General features: G+C 42.1%; 1 protein-coding gene across 1 annotated transcript; it reads right to left on the bottom strand.

Moving 5' to 3' along the window:
- Positions 1–1,647: 1,647 nt before the first annotated feature.
- blmh (bleomycin hydrolase) lies at positions 1,648–21,822 on the bottom strand. Its single transcript, XM_070906193.1, has 12 exons — positions 21,706–21,822; positions 19,382–19,579; positions 18,200–18,309; positions 17,102–17,243; positions 16,641–16,729; positions 16,441–16,533; positions 8,867–9,022; positions 8,570–8,728; positions 8,395–8,462; positions 7,168–7,285; positions 6,809–6,875; positions 1,648–1,954 (listed from the first exon to the last, which is right to left on the bottom strand). Exons 1-12 carry the CDS (start codon positions 21,713–21,715, stop codon positions 1,806–1,808), a joined length of 1,359 nt encoding a protein of 452 aa, XP_070762294.1. The 5' UTR covers positions 21,716–21,822; the 3' UTR covers positions 1,648–1,805.
- Positions 21,823–23,511: the final 1,689 nt, after the last annotated feature.

The raw sequence follows: 23,511 nt of genomic DNA, 5'->3' as shown, positions 1-23,511 counted from the left end.
CAATTGTAATTACTCTCTGTGTAATAACTTAATATAAACCTGTCAATCAATCAATCTACATTTTCGTTTTATCTTCTTTCTCTCTTCCCTCTATATCCTTACACACACACACAACATCATACACACACATACACCTAGTTGCGTGCATGGTAAAATGCGAAAATTTGAATAAATCCATTATTTTCTCAGCTACCTCCTGTTAATTACTTAAGCTTAACAAAAATATTGTGAAACCGGGGACTTGCCAGCTAAGATTTACAGTGTAGACTCTCCTCTAAATCAGACCCAGATAAAAGAGAATACCATTCCTCTGAGGGAAGACTTCTAGGAAAGAAGTTGTTGGGCATGCTATCAATCAACTTACCTACAGTCAACACATAAATCTCACAACGCCATCTATCTAGTGTCTGTGGCATCTTTACATTTTTCAAAACTACTTACTTCACTGTCACCATAATTCACAACAAATCTCTGGGTTGGTGTTTGAAGCCACTGAGAAGAGAAGCACAAGTCCATCACCAGCCAGAAGATATGAAGATATGTGGACGGGATAGATGGAGGAAAACTGGGTGAAAGTAGAAGAGTATAAAAAAGGTGACGTAAGCTGCATATAAAAGGCAAAGAAAATGGAGTGCCAGGCACAGAACAAGGCTGGACAGAGGAGGTAATCAGGGGAGGAGAAGTTGAGAAAGTAAATCGGAAAATGCAGGTTGACGGGTATGAGGACCCAAGAGTTAATGCAGTAGGCTTAACCTCCGACACACAGGCTAATGTGATCATAAAGTCATGTCCCACATCTTCCATCCACCGTCAGCCAGCGATGCTGAATGGGAACTCCATTGCTCTAACAACCACGGTGCTGAGGGTGAACAGCAATAACTCAGCTGACAGCCCAACTGCTGGGAGGTCAGAGGTCGTCCTTACCTTAAAGGGAGTGTTTTCAAAGCAGGAAGAGTTGGAACGTCACTGAGGAATGATTACAGAGCCTGGGCAGGAAGTGCTTGGGTTTTCACCTGGCACAGCAACGTAGATGTGTTCTTCTAGAAATGAGTGAGTATTGTTGAAGTATGACCCTTTCCTGCTTTTAACATTCCTAGATACCCAATCAGGGGGATACAGGCAGAATATGTGATCACAAATACATATATGCATGCACGTACACATGCACACCTATGCTGCTTTTCTGCAGAGAGAGGAAGTTATGGGAAGATTGTCTGTTATTGGAAATTCTCTAAGTGTTATTATAACAACAGTAAATCACGGCTGTTTTGCTCGTGTCCGAGGGTTAGCCTGGTGAAAGAGACGTAGGCACAAGTCAAAGACAAAAAAAACTGCAGACCACACAGGAGTATAAGTGGTATTAACCACCCCCGATTTAAAATATTTGTCGGTATGCATCCTACTGTCGGTCCACAGCTCAGATTGTAGCTCTCTCTTAAATCCTCTGCCTGTTTGTGATGCTGCTTCGTCTCAAAATGAAAAGAGTGTTTATGTTGCACTAAACCCACTTCACCTTTTAAATGCTCAGCCCCAGATTCAGTGCCTTACATTAACTTTACAACACCAGAAAACAAAAAAACAAAAAGGTGTGGCAGTGTGAACCTCCACTCTCTGGAAGGAATAAAGACAGACAAAAGACACAGGCAGTCCAGTAAAAAAGAAAACAAAATCTTTATTATTTTGTCTAGAAGAACAGGCTGTCTTGGAAGGAGGTGTGGGGGAAATATTGGAGAGGTAAAAGCAGCCGAGGAATAGGGCGGAGTCAAATAGACCAGAGGTTGGGGCTAAAACCTGGATTTCTGTAGTTATGCGAGGGCTCCCATTGGGTCCCAGGCAGGAAGTACAACGGGCTCCTGCTGCATCACTTCCAGGACATCAGGGGAGAGGAACTTCTTGTCTACCACCACCTCGTACACATACTCGGAGAACCAATCATCCGTCATAATGAGGTAACCTACAGAGACAGACAGGGAAGACAACAATCAGTTGTTAAAGTCAGAATACATTTTTTTCACCTGAAATGATGGCAGTCAAGCGGAGCACTGAAGTTACAGAAAATTCAAGTTGCAGTAGATTTTGGCTCACAATCTGGCAGTTTTAGTGTTTTGTCACTAATGGGAACCTTGTTTGACACACTTGCAGATCAGATGTGTACAAGGCATAAATTAAATCCAGGCACAATAGAAACAGAAATGGTACTCAACTATATGACCAGTCTATAGTCTATATGTTAACCATAAATATGAATCTCGGACATTTCTATCACAGATCAGCTCATAACAAATTTGTTACAGAAGAATGTTGAAAATAGGAGCTCACTGGACTGTAGGAAATCTTCTATAAAAGGTGGGAAAAAACAATGTCAGGTGGCTGTAAAGTAACAAAAACATGATTTATTCCAAAAGAGAAACATTTCTTCCAAAAAGGACAAAAGCCCACTATCCAGTAAGTCAGTTTTTGCCGACATTCTTCCTGTAACACATTTTATGAGCTGATGTCCAAGTTTCGAGAGATAGCTATGCAGGACTGTGAAACATAGTATACAGTCCTGGATCAGGGCTAGGAAATACTATGTAATCAGTTCCCTTAGAAATTCCAGCAACATTTGCATTATTCCTGCCTGACTTGGACGTCTAAGATGCTGTAATTTTCCTCCAAACGTGAGAGTGGTGGTCCGGCCTTTAAATATGCCTTTGGTAAAATAGCAGGATTTTGTCAGTTCACAGAAAGCCTTAATCACAACACATTCTTTTAGAGAGAAACACTTGATTGAAGAACACATCATGCCACTAAATTAAACTGATTATCGTTACTCCTCTTTCATTGAAAGGGGAGGAGAAGAGTGCTAATAAGAACAATTCAACAGAACAGTCAAACATACCTTGTTTATGCACGCACATTTTAATTGCTTTTAAGTGCTCTTTATCACTAAACTCTATTGTTTCAACAGGCAGAAGGGGGCCTCCACCCTGCAGTGCAGTATGCATTCAACACCTCTGCACGCCCACCCTGATAAAACTAAACAATGTCTGTCTCTCTCCCTCTCCCTCTGTGTCCGTGTGTGTAGTCATACAAGGTCAACATGGCCGAATCTAGGGTGGTTTTGAAAGCCTACCTTGAATTTGGCATGTTGGGATAACCTAATCTCTTTTTGGATGAGGATGTAGCCCCATGCTGAAATGATTCATTAAAATGAAAGGTCTGCATGCGAGTCTTCTACTTAGATAACACAGACTAAAAGTTACCAGAATACTGACACTGATGCATACGGAAAGCTGGATGAGAACTGGCAACCAGATCCAAGAGTGAATTCAAGTTATTTTACTCTTCTTTTCCCCTCCTCATGTGTGCAGAGTTGAGCAAACGAGAGCATCCCTCCTACTGTCAAGCTGACTTATCGAAGACGTCAGGGTAACCGCAAGAACGTGCCACGGTTCAAAACAATGTATCAGGGATGGCGTGTCTGTTGTGTATGTGTGTTCTTCCAAGTACGCAAATCTTCGATGGCACGTTGCCTGGTCCTCACTGTGGTATCCGTGTGTGTGTGTTGATGTGAGCTTCCTGGAACCCGCGTGTTGGGTGGCATGGTGGTGTGTGTGTGTGTGTGTGTGTCCGTGTGTGTGTGAATGTTGGGTGTCATTATTTGTTTTTAGGGATAGGCTGACTGTCCTGTCTCAGAACAGATGGACGCACTGTAAGCTAGAAGAGTGTGGAGCAGCCATCTTGCTTTCTAACTTCAGCAGCAATTCACTGCACACGACTTTCACTGGCCAACATGAAACATGATTTCTCATTTCAAGTTTAGGCAAAATAATGGAAGTGAACAAAGTTTTTGTTTTTATTGCCCGCTGAATGCCTAACAACAAGACTAAGAGTCCGCAGCCATGTTAGCTGCTCTGTCGGGCTGTATTCCGGCACAGTGGTGCTTTGAGCTAAATGCTAACATCAGCATGCTAACATGCTTTCGTTGACCGAGCTACCAACCGACTGATGAACATTGGCATCCCCTGAGCCATGGCGGTAGGTAGCATGGCTAAAAATAAAGCTTAATATAGAAATGAGGACACAAGACCAAAAAAGTCAATCAAAAGGTCAAAAGAAGTGCTTTTCAGACTGTGGTTAATCCTTGTAGTTTGATATGTTTCCATATGAAAAAAAAAAGTTAGGGCTGGACTCCACATTGAACATGATTTAGACTTAACTGAGGTTGGCTGAGTCTGTGATTAGAGCACAAGATGCATCTGCGAAATAATTTTGACACTTGACAGCATAAAGGAAAGTGTGGTATTCTAACTTGAAATATGTGAAAATGCATTTGTTTTTGTATTTGGTACATAAGAATAGACGGGGAACAGTACACCCGCAGAGTTGCGGTAAGACCACAGAAAAGGCATTTTTCATTTCATGGGACCTTTAAATGATGTGAAGGGACAGATATGCAACTGCGGTTTGGGTGCAAAATAATGGCAATGGATTAGAAGCATATTTAAAAGCTAATGAAGCTTCTCTTCCCAAGAATCTGTTATGTCCGCTACCAAGGAAATCCTTCCATCCACATTATCATCTTCCTGTATTTATTTAATAGAGTCATGTTCGTAAAAAAATAATAGTATCTCTCTCTCTCTCGCCACGTCAAACTCATTCAGAGCTCAAACAAAACTTGTGACGAATGTGAAGGAGTCCACCTCGGGCGTATGTCAAATCAAATTGAAAATAAAAAACATTTGTCTGAAACGGTGTGAAAGTATGAGCTGTGGAGCGAGCGGAGCCATAACAGCGGCAGTGTGAGGGCTTAGAGATGGAGGAAACAGAAAGTTAAACCTCTCATGAGGGACTCCTTCAGGGTTAGGACGAATATTAAAAAAAGGCCTGAAGGGAGACGTTAAGCCTTTACAAACCTTACAAACACACTCCACTCTCTCCCTCTGATCCACAGCCATTACCACTCTTCTTCCAATTTCTCCTTTGTCATCTTTCCAGAATCATCTACATCTACTTGCCTTTGTTTTTCCCTTATTTCTAACTGATTCTACCTGATCCACATCTCCATTTCTGTTTCATCTCCTTCTTTTCTCCTGCATGCTCTCCTCTCCTTTTCTCCACTTGTGCCTCTTTTCCCCCCTCAGCCTTTGTCAAACAAACAAAGCCCCCAGATTCCCAAGTGAACTCCACTTCTTGAACTTTTGTTCTCGAACACTTTATCAATTTGGCTGCGGACGGGCTGGGGGCCCTGGCCTTCTCTATCTGCTGGTGTTTATGGAATAAGATATGCGTGAAATACATTTGATTTGACTGAGGGGTTTTCACATGTTTTCCCAACAGTCACTACGGTTTGTGGGTTCGAGCAAATATTGTGAGTATGTGTGTGTCGCTCTGTGTGTATACGCTGTAGTGTATGTGTATGTTGCCAGACGATGCATGACTGACCTGAAATACTCTCCTATAATTTGCAGTGGAATGTCGAGCCCAGAGATGGAGAAGAGTCAGAGAGGGTCAGAGGAAGATGAGAAGCAGAGATGAAAGGATAGAGGGAATAACAACAGCAGACAGTAAAGTCTGGGGCAGTGGTGGGGAGTACCTGCTGTGTTGTGGGGCCTGTTGCATAAAACAAACCAACCTTACTTATTTAATGACAACATCTTTCCTCAATGCATCAAAATGACTTACTGGTAGCTAGCCCAAGACTGACTTAGTTTGTTAAATTCAATTTCGAATTTGTGGTTTAAAAAACAAAACAAAAAACAACTCAGTAAACTGACCACAAAAAAAGAAAAATAAGGTTCAAAAGTTCCCATTTTACAACTACAAGTCATACGTCAGTGTTGTATCAAAGAGTTATACTCTCCACCAGTCTTAAGGCCTGGTCACAACACAAGTTTCATTCTCATGGACCCTCAACACACAGTAAACCTGCACACTTTGTGTTGACCAACAGTGAGCCGTCTTCCCAAAATGGAGGAAGCTATCATAGTTTATTAGCTGTGTTGAACCATACCATTTTATTCACCTACTCTGCCACAGTACAAACTGCTCCACAAAAGAGTAACTGTTTGCAGACAGTTAGGAGAAGTTGATGGTACATATACGTCTTTTGAATAAACTGTGTGATCTGTGTCCTCTTAGTGATGAAGCAAATGTGCTGGCTAGCTGACGGTTAGCTTGAAGATTTTTTTACCCATTTTATTGAATGAAATGATGTACAGTCCTGAGAAGGAAATGTCAGGGGGGACGAAACAGCCCAGAACAGAGAAAAAAGAAAGAAGCTCAGGGAGCTATAGTTACTTGTGCTAGCATGTTCTGGCTAGCGTCTTAGCAGTTAGCTCGCCAGAGACAGTAGTTCACCAACTAGCCCTGTGAGTCGTCACTATGTCACCAAGTCTATAGAACCATGTATTTGGCAAAGACACTTGGAGGTTTCACTGTGCTGCTTTCTGGCCTTAAGGATTAGCTCATTCTGTAACTACATTTATGCAACTGGACCTGGAGACATTGAGCTCAAAAAAACACAATAAGGGCTGCTGTGCCTCTATGTATGTCTGTGAGTCTTTGAGACAGGACACAGCCAATTACAAGTTCATAACGCAGCAACACGGGGGGGAACCTCTCAGTCTAATCCTGTTCTTAATTCAATAGACACAAACAGGAAGATGATGGTTTATCACGAGCCAGCGTGCTGTGAGAAAGATGTCAAAAGACCAAATTAAAATAAATCAAAAAGTAAATAACAATTACAGGTTAAATCTAAAGAAAAAAAAATCACACCCTAAAGGAAAGCACTGAAAGTAGGAATAGTATAATAATGTGTTACCTTTGTTCCCACGGTCATCGCCCCAGGAGTTTTCCACCCTCCACTTCTCATAGCCTTCTTTCCCGTCCTGAGAGAGAGAAAGAGAGAGCAGACGATGGGGAGATAAGAGTGAGAGGCCAAGACTCGAGGAAAGAAAGTGTCCTAACAGCTGGGGTTACTTACAAGGGGGGAAATTGACATCACTATGAAAAACTGCAGCCGATTAAAGCAGCGTAAACATGCAGCAAGGCTTTGATGCAATAAACCCTGGGAAACTCTGAATGTGTGCGTTCCTGTTGGTCTGCTTGTATACGTACCGTATGTTTGCATGAGTTTACTGAACAGTCACACACCTGAGCTGTGTGTTTGTGTGAGCATACCTTGTCTGTGACAGCAGTGAGGATCATAGCGTGGGTCATGAGAGAGTCGCCATATATCAGCCGCTCTGCCTTTGAGAGGTTCTTCACCGAAACTCCAAACACGAGCTCATGGTTGAACCTGCGCACACACACAGACATGCACAAAAATCACATTAACACTACCTCCTCTGTTCACACTCTGCCCTTGATTTCACCTACATAGGTTTTGATAACTTCATGGGTAACTGTCCATTTCATACCCCAACAATCCTAATATATCTTCATCGTAGGGGCAGGGGATGAGGTGTGATGAACATAAAGGGCCAAAAGCAATACATTCATAAGTCTGGGATCCTGCTCAGGCTAAAAACAGCTCACCTTTTCATTCCTTTCTTGAACATGACTAGAAATGAGGCTCCATTACGCCTCAGCCTCATTCCAATTATAATCTCCCGGTACAGGAAAAGATCTGTCTGAAAGATGAGCCTCAACAGAGACGGTACCAGACATTCGGCACCACGCTGGTTTGGTTCAGTGGGCAAATTTAAGCCTGGCGCCAGCAACTCACACAGACGCACTTCAGACAGACACAGATGCTGCTGCACCTGAAGGGCAAAGATGAGCAACTTTTCCCCTGTGGAGAGACTGACACCTTGTGAAGGCCGATGAGGTCTGCTCTTGTAATGTGAACCCTGCAGTCATGGCACAGACTGGGATGCAGCAGTGCCAAACAGAACTGGGCCAATTCACTGGTAAAATTGATTTTAGGAGAGTAATTTTACATTTAGTGGCTGGTGTTCGTTGGTGCTGTCTAGGGATGCCAGCTTCGGTTAATTTTGCTTTCGATAGTCCGACAACTATTAAGCGGTAACTAACCTCTTAATTTTTAAGACAAAACACAAAATGACGCGAAATACAAGAAACGTGTTCCTTTTAGTGCCACGGTGGTGTTGTGGCTGTGACCTGGAGTGACTTCATTTGATGTGAAGCATCAAATCCAAAAGTTTACTGCATCCCTAACACTACTACATTTGACAAATGAAACTAAAGCCATGTTAGTAACGCTGAATTCATTGATTCTAATTTCTGGGCCAAACAGCGTTCAAACAGCATTAAAACAATAACTTGTTTAAACCATTTGGAGAATCTAGTGGATAGATTTTGCAATATAAAAATCCATATAATGCCAAGGATGCCATACCACATCTGTTCAACAATACTCATCGGATGTGTTTGAGTTATACTCACACATTCATGTCATTAATACCCAGCTTGCCGTGGAAATGTTTCCCTACGTCACATCCGAACCACACCGCCTAAGAGAAAAACAGTAGCCATGTTCAGATGTATGAAGTTCACGCATGCAGACGTACTCAAATGTACATACTTGTGTCTACAGTTACGCCCTTTTGCCCCAACCTACCTCTCCCTCTTTGATGGACTCAGCTGCAGCCTTTTTCAGCAGCTGAATGGGCTGGTTGTTGTACAGAGTGCTGCGGCCTCCAACCATGTTACCTAGGAACTCAACACTGTACAGCTTCCCATAAGGGTTCTGGGGTCGGGGGTCGTTCACGAGGCAGACCTGAGGAGGGTAGAGAGTTACCATACGAGCTCAGAAAACAGCACAACTTGCCACAGGGAGTCAGAAACTGAGGTTCAACACAGTAGTGACCAACAGCAAGTTACATGGCCTATCTGATGAGTGTAACGGGTCACATACTTTGTCTTGAATGTTGTATAGGGGTTTGACGTGCTCCCTGTAGAACTCCTGAGGGGTGAGGGGTCCCATGCGATGGAAGTTCTTGTCCTTGTCCCTGTACTCCCAACAGATGGTCTCAGGAGGGCTGCCTAGACAAACGCTGGCCACCCGGAACACCTGCACCAGACACACAGTTTGAACATCAAGGTCTTTACCAAATTGCCGGCTTGCAAGCCAACCTAATCTGTATTAAACCCATATTTAACATTCTCAGACAGTCGATCCGTGTATCAACAGCTCAGAAAACTAATTTCAGAGTAAACAACCAGTATCTATTTCAACAAAGCCATACCGTTACTACAGACTGGGGCTGCAACGCGTATACCTTGTAAAAAGAGACACATTTGTGTCATTGCCTGCCAAGTCACTCTTTCATCTCTACTGTAGCGAAGGGAACCACCACCAGTCAAACCGAACTGGGACATTTGTACTTCCTTGCCTTTAGGGAGGTTGTCGGAGAAGTTAGTAAATCTAATTTCCTGCTCATATTCTTAGTGTGCACTCATCTAACCCCTCCAACCCCGTCTGTCCTTGCATATACTCACCCATCAATGCCTGGGCCTCTCTCAACCTTCCCTACATTTTCCCCTCTACAGTGCTTCCCTCCCCTCCATCTTTTTCATATCCCTCCATTTCCCCATTTGCACCCCTCAGCCTTTCCCCCCCTCCCTCCATGTGTGTCTTCCTGTGGCGCTGAAGTTCAGACCGAGTTCCTGTGGGCTAAATCGGGTTGTTTGGACTGGGCTGTCTGTCAATCTGGCCCTTCTAACCTCTGATATAGTTATCTCAGGAATTTCCCCCTTTTGCTTTTCACCCCTCCCATCCTCTGCTATCCTCTCCCAGGACTCAGCAGATGCTTTTCCTATCAAACACGATTAAAAAAGGAGCTGAGAAATTAAGAGGCAGCGCAGTCCATTATTGGCGATAGATGAAAGAAGTGCGACTAGACAGTGACACATCGGTTTGACAAATAGCAGACACACACGTACAGTGGGCCTACAGTAGTGTGTACTACAGTGAGTATTATTCTGATTGTATGGATGAATGGTGATACATCACACTCCCACTACTTTGACTACGGGTGTCACAAAGGACATATTTCCAATAGACTTTAACACACTATTTCTTTTGAGTACGACAACTGATATTCAGACAAATTAAACTTCTGTCTAGCTGAATATAGAGCTGACGGTGGGATTATTTTTGGCCCAGCCTGGAGAAATATAGCAGCCATGGAGGCAGTTTCCCAAGCTTAGTCAACACATATTAAACGCCCCTACATAAAGATGACATTCTTGCGTTCGGGGGTAGTAGACACTGAGCCCACTGAGCCCACTGTTCTCACCCCAAACATACCCCGGGACATGCTCGCACAGAGACAAACACACAAAAATGCATAAATTCAGGTCTGGCTTACACAAACAAACAGTCCCCTTCTTCATTACAGAAATGTGTACGGTCACAAAAGTACAGACACACACAAAAATACACACATGCGCAGAGTCAATAAAGGCATCTGTTCGAGGCCTCGTCCCCTCCCCGAAGTATTTTCCTCCTAGTTCAACTACTTTGTTTAGACTGCCCTGTGGGCAAGACGACATGCCAAGGTGTCCATCCCCTCTTCTGGTCTGTGTTTGCCCAGATGCCCTCGGCACCTTGACAAGACATCTCTGTAACCCCTTGACCTCCGCCCATTTTGTCTCTTTCTTCCAAGAATAATTCTGCTCTCCCTGGTACCTTTCAACTCACTTTACAATTCTTCTTTCAGATGCCCTGACACATACTGTAAGACATACACCTCCCTTAATGCCAGTTTCAGCCTTGCGCCCACTCATCCTCCCCTGGCAAGACAAATAAAGTAGGTGTGAGGGGAAAGGCCGGGCTGCCAGGAGACCTCAACAAATCTTTCTTACGATTAATACTTTCAGTCAGCAAATTTATTATGGCTGCAATTACATACAAATGGTTTGAGCCCAAGGCCTCAGGGTAGACTTCAAATTCTTCATCAGACCAACTGGCGTTACTCAAAACCTCTAAAGGACTTGACTCATGTTTGCACTGTAACTTCAAAAAGGGTCATCTCATTTATATCTTAATATTCTAAACATCTGAACTGTTAACAGCTTTCAGGAAGCAGCTGTTCAAAGTGATTCTGATGGAGTTTGTTAACAGGCAGCTTTCTCTTCCACTCATCAGTCTGTAGCCGAAGGTCCACCTCGGGTCAGTCTCTCAATTCTGTGACATAGCGGGTTTGCGTGTCTTGCTATAAACAATAAGCTGGCTGACTGCACGCTATTGGGGCTGACCGCAGCTAATGTTTGATGGCATCTGTGCTCCAGTGTTGACCGGCTGGCATCTCTCTGCAAGCGTATTTGTTTTACGCGACCCAAACAAACAGATCACCTGGAGTTAGGAGTGAGAGTAACACATACAGTAAGCAGACCAAGCCAACGGCAACACACTACAATTGTATCTGGATATGTTGGTAACCTTGAGGAAGGCACTCCAGTTTTCAAGATTATGGTGGTGCTGGCCAACCCGAGTTCAGCCTTCCCTCTTTGTGGTCCACTGACAGCACTGACATGGTAAAGACATTGCTTACTGTGCTTTCATTGTAAGCAGGATGTCTGAGGTTTTGCCACACAGCATAAACCCACGTGAAGCTTCTGTAAAAAAAATGTGATTGCGGTATTTACATGTTACATGTTTGAAGTAGCGTGTAGCATTAGAGGCATAAAATCAAATGCACCTGCTAAGCTATCCAGCTTAATTTTAGATTGGCAGGGAGCTGTGTAGTTTCTATGAACTACTATAATAATGGCTTTTACCTGATCAGTCTCTGAAATGAAATATCTCTTGTATGTTTTACATTTAGCATATGTGATCACTTATATGTTGAATAAAAATTCCTCTTCATTATGAAAAAAATGCAGCCGAATTACTTTTAGTAGAAATTATTTTAAGAATTAAAAGAATTAAGAATTGTTCAATACCAAGACAACAATGTTTGAATAAATATTATGGGCCGAGTCAGTCAAGACATAATTTGGGTCTGAAGCTGGCTCTCAACCAGTTAATGCCAGATTGAGGCAAAACATGTCCCTCGTTGCTACTCGAAGGTAAATTTATAACTATTGTGTAGAAGCTGGACTTGTGAGTGTAAGCAAATGACACCATGCAAACAGTTTGGATAAAAATGAGCGAGGTTTTGATTAAACTTCCGTGTTTTGTAAACATGCAACACATGTGGTCATTGTTCAATTCTAACAATGGTGCAGAGACATTCAAGAAATGTGAGTGGACATCTCTGAACTGGCGAAGCGGTTCGTTGCAGCCCCTAGCAATGACACATCGAAGGAAGGAAGCCACCCACATCGAACAACAAATCAACTGAGCGGATAGCCAGCAGCGCCGAGCCTCTGAGCTGCAGCAAGAAAGTTCCTCTGTGATTTGACGGCTGTCTCATAAATTAGTCTTGTCTTAAGAATCACTCTCCGTGCATTCAGAGCCAAGACCAGAGCCGCACATGGTGTTTCTGATTCCATGACGCAATGGAGCATGGAAAGGCTACAGTTGTGGTGTGAGGGATACCATCTGTGTGTGTGCGCGCATGTGTGCAAAGAACTGTACGTGCATGTGCGGTTTCCAGTGAATGTCCCTTTATTTGTGTGTGTGTGTGTGTGTGTGTGTGTGCTGCCTACTTGTCTATGTAAGTGAGAATAGAGGAGCAGGGACACACAGCAGATACAGCATGAAAGAGAGAGACTGGCTTTGAAACTTAAACGAATCCTCTCTGCCTCAATAAAGCAGCTTATGGATTCTGTCATCCTAACAGCCTCTATAAAGAGAACCTGTCACTGTGCACGAGACTAGTTTGCTCATTCTATTGCAGGTGCAGGTTAAAATGGGATGTTACTGCAGAGGTTTTGAGATAATTGTGATGTGCTTGGTTACAGCGAATGTGCCTGACCAGTGTTAACAAAAAGAATAGATTCTTGACACGCAAAGGGATCCATTTAAATCAAGCGCACCCCGGGTATAGTAAGTGGAAGCAGAGACGTTGACCCCAGTTGCCTGTCATGGGAGTGTGTGATGAAGACCAGAGCACAATCACGGCTGCCACGTAGGGAGGGTGGACAGCATCACCTCCACACACACCAAAGCAGGACTGACACAGCACTCTGATCCTGAGAAACACATGTGCACACGTATAGGTGCAAGCGCACGTGAACATGAACAGGAAACACTAGCTTCCCACTTGAGTCCAAGAAAACCAACTACCTAAGCCTACATAGACGCACAGGGCGTGCATGTCCACAAACACAAAAATGTACACATGGACAGCAATGAAGTGGTTGTGCACAAACTGGAAGACTTTTGTGCCATTGACATACCTGTGACATTACCCCTTTTATATGAGTAATATACACAAACAGCTCCTAAACATGCTCTGCTAAAGAAGTGCTGTAATAACTTCATACCACAACACATACTGAAATAACAACAAATGCAACAGCTGACGCCAACACTAATTTTCTGCTAAGCCTAATAAGATGTCAGTCAAGTTCATCACATCCTTCCTTATTTACAGAGCTAATATGTTAGCTGTTAAACAACCGTGCTGGTGAAGCATGCCCTAACGATAGTATTACATGTGATAACTTGATAACTCTCTTACTACTGGGGTCATAACAGGGTCAAGAGCATGTGAAGAGTTAAAAAACAAACAAGACTTTGATTCATGATATCAATCATTGGGATTTGAAAAAAACAAAAAATAATAAATGGAATTTGATGTAAATAAACATGTTAAAGATTTAACTTTAACGGTGGCTATCCAATTATGAATGATGGTTGCTAGAATGATGCTGGCCAAACGTACTTGCGACAATAACCTTGAACAATTTGGCTCTCTTCACGCCGGTCGTGCTTTTGACATGACTGAATCTTCCATCACCACCGGCCGTGACAGAGTGGTGTTTCGCAAAACAAACCACTTCCAGGTGGACAAACAAACACACCGACAACCCTCCGTCCCCCACCCCGCCGTGCAGTCTTTACTGTTGGATAACACGTGTTTATTTGTGTGTGTGTGTGTGTGTGTGTGTGTGTGTGTGTGTGTGTGTGTGTGTGTGTGTGTGTGTGTGTGTGGTGATGTGATGGCTGGGCGTCTATGGAGGCGCTGTGAGATACAGGTGACTGTTTGAACAAGCAACCAGCCAGCAGCCCAATGCAACCAAACAGCTGACAACAAAGGCTGCATAACCAGACCCCTGATCTGTGTGTAATCGCCTCAATGGGAGGCTGATTGACTGACTGGCCCCTCATACATTCACACACGCAAACACACGCACACACAGGAAGCGTAAATAAAGCCTCATATGCATACACACCTACACAGTGTAACCTGTCCAAGCTGTAGGCACATGACAGTACTTCACTGCACGCATAATAACACATGTTACATTTGTTACGTTTTAAAAGAGGTTGTTTGCGTGGACATGTACACCTTTTAGTTTTGTTTTGGAGGTGGATTTGTCTTTGCTGTCCAGCGTCAGTTGCTTTGTGACAGACTGTTCCATAAACAAGATCGCTATCTTCAACTTTGTGACACCTGGAGCAGTACGCAGGTGATTATTTTTGTTTTATTCTTTTACACTCTCTGTAGTCCAAAAATGACGTGTGCAAATTACACACACATTTTCAAGTGTATGCTCTCATGCACACATATACATAAATAATAGGTACATTAAAGCATACTACACTGTCAGCAGTGCAAACAAGGTATCATTAAAATAAATACTGGGAAAAAACACAATATGTAAAACGCAAAAACCATGATGCTAATGTGTTTTAATAAGAATTTGCATGCACAGGCAGGTATACCGCAGGTTGTGTTACGGGAAAAACTGACTTTTTAGGCCTTGGAAAGTGAGTGAGTAAATGGATCTGTAGTGAACACGCAATACACGCAAGACTCATTTCTCCCTGTACTGAACATGCCAGTTTAAATACAGGTTGTTGGCATGTTTATGGCTAGTGTCACCTGCGCTATTAATGTTCTTGTATGTTAAATTTCATCATTCTGATATTAAATCCGAAAAGCGTAGGTATTAGGTAATAGTTTGTAAAGCTGCTTAATGATAAAGTAAATAATAATAAACTGTACACCTATTATTTGGAAGATCAATGGCATCACTTCAAACTGGCCTGACGTTGCTGCTCTCAGTGAAGTATTATTTGACAGCCCCCTCTTCTGGTACAAATGGAACAATGTTAGAGTTAAACAAGGTGTACGTTCTAAAACTATTCTCATTTTTTAAAATACACTCAGTGGCAACTTTATTCACTTAACACCTGTACAATCTATTGCAATCCAATACAACTGCTTTGCCATAAATTCTACCTTTACAGAGTTTAGAGGGTAAACCTTCTCAAGTGTATGTTTATTACTGAGGTCATAGTTACAGGCGGTGTTGTACTCAAGTACATTATATTCAGAGGCTTTTCAAAGGTTTTGTCCTTCCCACTCACACACATGAGGGGGGCACACTATTGGAAACACCACTGAATATAATGAAGTCCAGTACAATAACACCACTAACTATGGCCTCAGTGCTTAAACATGTCATTGAATTAACACCACAAAAACTGAATGTTATAGGCATTATAAAAGTAGATTTTACAGGTGTACCTAATAAAGTGGCCACAGAGTGTATATTCATATACAAGTCTGCATGTACCAGTGTGTCGTTTTTATTTGTATTTTCATTGCATATAATATATCCTTCATCATACCTCATAACTACCTAAATAGACCATTATTTATTGTAACACATGCTGCAGGTGATGTTGGAACGGGTAAGGAGCGAATCTGGGTTGCGATTGTCGTGGGAATTTCACAGCGATCATCTCTTTTCCACCAACATAAAACTATGGAACCTCAGAAACTTAACTCAGGAACTGAACAAGTCTCTTTTACACACTCCTGTTTCCACTGATTCTGAAAAACCACGAAGATTAAGCTAATTAGGAAAATGACGGATCAAAAACACTGACAGCAGCAGCACGGAGTCATCCTGTTGTTCTTTGTATTGACAGTGGAGCGACTCCGATGTGTGAATGGATGTTCTAAATGAATGAAAAGGAGACTAAAAACTCCACAACACCAAATTAGAGAGACAATCTAATCAAAGAGTGTTTGATGGTTATTTGTCTCTGCTTTATAACATAACCATAATGAAACAACTAATTAAGTGTTATTTTACACTTTCCCTAATACTGATACCAGAGTCACTCAGTGATTCCTCATTTTGTGACTAAGCCGAGTTTGATCAGTCAGCGACATTCAGCCCTTGGTTTTTTTGGTATGTAGAACCAGTCTAAATTTAGTCCCTAGTTCCTCCGGTCAAACAGAGGTGTGGTTCCTGACTTCCTCAAAAGGTTCTTGGGTTCTGTGAGAAGATTCATGCTTTAGAAACGCTTTATATAACATATTCTACAGGAAACAGCTGCATGTGCTCTTTCAGTCTCACCTCCTCTATCATGGTGTCCACAGCATCAGACAGTTCAGCTTTAGTAGCGTCACTAGCCACCATGTTCCTGATTCGTAGGCAGTATTCTCTCAGCTGTAACACACAGTGAGACAAAAAAAACAGTCAGCACTGACTCACCAGTTATGTGACTCACTGGTTTGACTTGATTTGTTTGAACTGAAGGAAATGTGTAAACGCACCTTATGATTAAGGATGTCATTCATTCTGCGTGAGGCCTCTGAGCTGTGTGACTCTGGAAAGCATTTCTTTGGGATGACGCCGTACTTTTCTGAAGACAGGGCAATATAAACTTAATTAATAAATTATTAAAAACAATATTCTCAATCCAGTCAGCTAAGTCTAACGTTCCACCAGTGTGGGACTTCTATTAGAAGATCTACATATTTATAGAGCGTCTTGATCTTGAGCGATCATACCCCTCTCTCTCTCCCCATTCTCTGTCTACCTCTACCCGTCATTAGCCAATAAAAGGCAAAAGAAAAATCAAAAAAAGATGTACTTATTTATAATTATACATTAGTACAGCTACTTTTCCTAATAACCAAAACACACCTTTGTAATTGCGTAAATGATATGGTTTAGTCAATCATTCAACATGAACTTCTTATTTACGTGATTATGTGTCATGAGGAGAACTAACCAATGAGGTTGACCAGCATGTCCCACTGTCCTCCGTCATTGGTTGGATTGGAGAGTAGGAACTGGACCAGGCGTCCGTCCACTGGCTCCTTCCTCTGCGCCGTCTCCACACAGGCCTGGAGGAAGTAGTAGCAACGCTCAACCTGTGGAAAAAAGAAAAAAACACAACAGAGAGACATGAGTGTAAAGTGAGTAAACAGAGAAACTGTGAGGGGTTGTACAATCTATAGTACTGTTACCGTATGTAATGCAGACGTGTAGATGCGAGCTCGACACAAAAAGTCACAAAAATGACGACTTAAGACTCGACTACTGGAAGACTTCACTTGACTTGAGACCAAAATTCAAGCATAAGGTTTTTACCTGGTAAACACCCAGAACAATAAATAAGATTATTAGATCTAATAACAGTGACAAGAAAACATTACGTCATTTACATTGTCAGCATTCAGAGGCCTGAAAGAGGTTGCCACTTGCTTACAACTTAAGACTTGGTATAAAAGACCTCAAACTCTACACCTCTGATGTAATGGCTGCTAACTGAGAGGGGGGGCTGGATATTATTAGAGTTTGACATTTGAAGTTTCCTTGTGTTGAACTACTATTACAGTCAACTGCCTAAACATGTGGGAGAAAATGACACAAGGACGGAGAGACAGAGAGGGATAAAAACATTCAGCGAGGTGTCACTGTGACGTCGGTCCTGGAAGAGCACTGACCGCGACACACAAAGGAGGGTTTTAGGTGGACAATGTCTGTATAGTAGTAGAGCGCTGCATAATAACACTGTACCAACGCACATGCACGCTCACACACTCACACAGTGTGTTCCGACTGCAAACTACAAAAACATCAAACACTAATAACTTAAAAAGGCAGACATAGAACTTTAAAACATATTACAGATGATACCTTCCACAAACACATTGCACTAGTCACACTAGAGTAAATACTTAATGAATGCAAAAAAAAGCAAGATTAGAAACAATTCAATACATTTACAGTGGAAAGAGATAAATATAGACTTAATCTCTCAGCCCATGAAAAGTGAAAAGCCACATTGAGGGACAGACTACAGATGTCTGGTTCTGAGTCTTACCTTGTCCCAGAAAAAGAGATAGGACTGACTGAACTCAAACTCCTCTATGTTAAACTTCTTCATGAAGGGAAGCCGCATGACGTTGAGGCACGAGAAGATCCAACATCTCCCTTATGATAAAAAGAAGACAAAGAAAGATTTTGAGAAATTAGCAGGTTAGTAAAGACTTAACATGTGGTTATACAGGACAGCAGCGCTTTTTGTGCACAAACAAACTTGTGTGTGTCTCCCAAAGCTTGCCACAAGTCTTAAGACTGAGGTAGAAGTTGGATTGACCCATCGGAAGGAAGTTCCATGTCTCTCTCATGTTCATTTTATACAGATAAATAAATACATCAAAACTACTGGCTGTTTGGAAGGGAGGATAAATGCATTTATCAGTTATAAAAACCTTTGGTCTGCTTTGGAACGTGGTCGTCATCAGGATGTTCAAAGTGCATCCATCTTTAGACTTTTCTTTTTTACATTTAGTCTATTTTTGAGACAAGACTAACTTTTGTAGCCTACACTGTATCCACCAACACATAATGAGAGGTTCCAGCTGCACCACTCATTGTGGTTATGGGGCTCTGTGAGTCCAAAAGCAAGATTTCAGCCAGAAAACAGCAAATTTAAAACATGTCACGTATTGTCAGGTCCAGATTTTGGTGTGAGCTGCAGACAATAATGCAGATGGGGGGGGGGTTTAGTGAGAAATAGATAATCCAGCTGGCAACTGATTGGAAACATCAAATTTAAGGGGACCTCGCAACTTCATAAAAAATACAGTGCAAACTCTGCCACACAAAACTGTACAATTTATCAAAAGTGAGTGCATGCACATTCATCATCTGTGATGGATAACTGCAGTCAGGAAATATATAAGTTGAGGAAAGTTTTGCAGCTTGTGTTCCATTCATTCAAATGCTGACTTGCTAGAACACAGGTGTGTGAAAATAAATGTCAATTATGACCCATTTACTTCAGAAATACCTTCACTTACAAATGTGCACTAAATAACGTTTGTTTATGTTCTGTAATGTTGTTGCCAGGATTAATACACAAATTCACAGAGCTATATCTTAGGCATCCGTGTGTGATGACCCAAGAGCTACCACATCACTCCAAGCCACATATGGATGCATTTCTTTTTCTTGTAAAAAAGTACACTTGCATAATGTTGTTTACTACATTGTGTTCTACCTGAGTTTTTCTGGTTGGTGACAGGCTTGCCCTCTGTGGGGATAGAGTGCTGGAAGATGTGCACAGTATCCTGGACAGTCTGCCGGTGCAGACAAACCTCCAACGGGTCAATGCATGTCGACACATTCTGGGCCAACAGGTAGCGTGGCTCGGCCCGCAGCCGCTTGAGGAAGGTGGCTACCTTCTCCTGACTCAGACCTGGAGGAGCAAGAAGGGGGAGGTTAGAGAAGGAAGACAGACAGAAGGAATGACAGACTGAATGGTAACATAATGAAGGTGGGAGGACAAGCACAAATAAAGTTAACTTGTAATAGGAAGACTTTTACAGCTAGGCAGTCGGACAGCTGACTATAACTATGAGGAGGAATTTCCTACTGTCCCAATTCCCAGGACTCATCTGTGCACTTTAGGCGTATACACTTCCCACTTAAGATCTGATCTATGGGCACTCATGTACTCAGATGTCCCAATGATGCCTGGAAAATACCAGATCAATAGCCATAAACTAATAGCACATCCTTTATTGAATACTACAACTGTCTGGTGCATCCCTTTTTCCACCATCCAATATAGAGGCTATAATGGAGAATAGACTATTAAGGATATTGACAACAATTATTTTTAAAGCTCTGGTACAGAATGAAAGTCAGTCTCGGACAAGAGGCAGACAAACAAGGAAGAAATCAAAAATGCTTTATAGTAGTGCTATAAGTGGCCTTAGGGAGCTGAGGGCTGACCAGAGCTGGCTGGTATCACTCATCTGGCTCCATCTGTGCGAGGAACACACTGGAAAGCTTGTCTAGTCCCGCCGGACAGGGGAAGGAGGGGCGCACACACACTTTGACAGAATCCAACTGGCACTGATGTGTGGTTTGTAATTCCGTCAAATAATGGTGCAGAGCAATTAAACATTGAGAGGGACATTGCCTAGTCATGCATGCTGCCTAGAGTTCGACCCCTCTCTCTCAGCTGCATTCTGTTATTTTCCATCGACACAAAGCTGAGATGCACTGACCGCTGCAGATTAGGACAGTGTCAAACTTCATTAACTGTCATGGCTGTATAATCAGAAAAAAAAGCAGACCCAGGCCTAAGGCAGAGAATATTTCAAGAGCAGATCTGCGTGGGTGTCAACGTAACACTGTTTTGCTTGTGGCGCAACAGATGAATGTTTTTGACACTGATGAGTACGGATAGATAATGAAGAGGAAATAGTAAGAGATTAATCTTCAATGTGCAACAGAGTGTTAGCTGCCAGATTCAAACTGACAGCAGTTCACACACACACACACACACAAGAAGGGTGTTTGTTGTAGAACAGATATTGGAAAGGGTGAGCGTAACTAAAGAGTCAGTTAGTTGGCTGTTATTCATCAAGTGGAGGCATGAATGGTGAGGACAGAAATCACAGTGGTTTTCTATGGAGAGGGGCCAAGCACAGGTAGCCACAGGGTGACTTGCACATTTACACATCAGTGGTTATATAACTATATTACTAGCTTTATATTAGCTAAGCATTTTATTATGTCCACCACTGCTCCATGTGCAAAGGGCAGAACTACAGTTGGCATGAAGCCTAACAGTGGAGGCTCAGGTACCCACAGCAGCGGGGAAAATCACAGTCCAAAGATCAGTGGACAAGGTCCTTATTTTAATTCATACTTTTAAAATATAGTAAGAATGTTTGCTCTAAAGAAGAGAACAATTAGTTAACACTGATCTTAGAAATAACCAATCCGAGCAACCCTTTGCCTCTCGGTGAAAATGTTATGAAACCTGAAGATAAACAGAGTGAAATAGAGACGATCCTACTCTTAACTTACCTTACTGACTTAGCTGGCTGAAGGTAAACTTAGACATTGTTAAAACCTATTAAAAAGGAGTGGTGAAACATGTGTAAGACTATTTTCCTTTCGGGTGCGTCCTAACGAAAACCCCACTTAAATGAATCGCCACCACTTTGAAGAGTTTGACAGCTTCTGGCATTCCCAACTCCGCTCTCGACTAGCTAGCTAGCACAAGCTAACATTTCCGGCTCCTGAAGCTGACACCAGCTGTTCACTAGCGAGTTAAGGCGTGTTGGCCGTCTGTGTCTGCAGTTTGGATGTCGGTAACTTGCTGACAATCTATCGGCACCAACTGTCAGCCTAGATGAATAAACAACGGCAAAGTCATGCTAGCAGGTTGGCATGCTAACGCAGTGACTGCTAGCTTAGCCTGTTAGCTCCGTCAGCTGTCATCCTCTGTCAAATACAGACTGCGCTCAGGCTGCCGGCGACACAAAGCACCGTGGCTGAAACAGGACAAAGTGGCTCTCGACCTACCAGTTTCCATGTTTCCGTGGAGCTTGAGGAGCGTTGTCTGTTTCCCTGAAAATTCACCGGCTCTTTGTTTATCTCATTCACCGACAGGCAGTCAGTGTGAGGGTGCGCTCGTTTGTGTACCCGCGGTGTGTCTTTCACGTGGCGGCTGGGCGGAGTTTGCCATCCATCCAGATGAGGACTCCCCACCCTGACATCCAAAGCCACCCCACCTGAGTCCCAGCAGGTGATGTGACCCGTGAGAGGAGCTGCACCACAACGAAACCAAATGTATTTAATAAATACTGTAATTACGCTGAAGGACTGTGGAAACATTCATTATTTATTAACGATTTCAATAATTTTGGTGGACACTGATTTCCAACAAAAAAAAATATAAGCTGCATTCTGTTTTATTTTTTTTACACATTTCCTGAAAGGTTGCAAATGTGTCATTTTTGGTTTTACAAATTGTCGGAAAGAGCACACAGATCCTTTTAGTTAGTAAACCATAAACCATGTTTTTATAACCAAGCTTCAATAGAAATGAACCTTTTATTTTCTGTTTTTGTACATGAACCTATAAAGTAGTATTTTCCTTTTAATTTTGAAAAAAAGACTTTGCAATACATTTATTTATGTATTTGTTTGTGTGTGCGTGCTTTTTTTCTCCAACACCGTTTGGTACTTACATACATAGGCTATACATGACACGTGCATGCAATGATATACTGTACAATTCTGCAATAAAGTTTAGCGGATTTTTCTTTACCACAGAGAACACAAACTATTTTCCATCTGGTGTAAAATTAATTCATAGCCCACGCTGACTCCCACCTAACAAAGTGACTGGTTGAATAAACGTTTGTATGGTGATCTCACCAAAGGTCATCATGAACAATAAGTCCTGCTGTGAGAGTAACCTACATTGAACTAATGACATGAAAAGAGTTATTAATGCTATTAATGTAGGACTTTCCAGCTGTTATACTTTGCATCATTATCCAGAGGACGCCACTGTTCTTACTTCCTCTGTTATTCCCACACATCATGTGAGGAAGAGGACACGGAGCGACATTAAACGAGCGCCCCCGAAGTCAAGCTCGATAGAATAATTGCGTATGAAACGTCCGGTTATTGTTTACAAAATAAAATCACGCTTTTTTTTTTTTTACGCATTTGTAATTCAAACCTGTCCCCCATCACTTACACCGAAAGCACGTTAGTTTCCAGTATGAGCAGGAGGAATGATTACAGAAAGGAAACACTGTGGACCCATCCTTTAATATGTTTTTCATCTTCAAAAGTGACATTTATTTTGAAGGTTATCTTTCTGCTGAAAATCAGTTTGCTCTTTGTTTTCTGGGAATGTACAGGGTGTAGAAAGTCAAAACGTTTACCTGTGTTGTAACAGTAATAGACTTCCTTACATGCTTAAAACTTTGCTGCCATGCTGTTACATTTCTAACCCACTTCATACTACACACGCTGAATACTAGAGGAGATGTGCTGCTGGTTAAAACTTCAGCAACACTTTAATTATGAAAAACAAGATTATTGTGAGACCCATGTGTTTTATAGCTTGCTTGTATGTTTGTAAATACATTATTTAAATACATAAATCTGCATTTACAGTTTTATGTATTCATAAAACTAGCATATACAAAACAGAGAAATTAGTTTGTTTCTATATTGCTCAGTCTTTCTCTTTCTATAATGCTATTCTTTGAAACCGGCCCTTTTCCTGTTGGAAAGTTGATATTCACATTTATGAAGTCATTGCTTTCCTGTAATTTAGTGTGTGCGAGCCTTGTGGGATGTGTGTCACTT

Source organism: Enoplosus armatus, chromosome 5, assembly GCF_043641665.1.
Source record: "Enoplosus armatus isolate fEnoArm2 chromosome 5, fEnoArm2.hap1, whole genome shotgun sequence".
Lineage (NCBI taxonomy): Eukaryota > Metazoa > Chordata > Actinopteri > Centrarchiformes > Enoplosidae > Enoplosus > Enoplosus armatus.
Note: the sequence above shows the minus strand (reverse complement) of the source record. Positions and strands in the feature narration are given on the sequence as shown.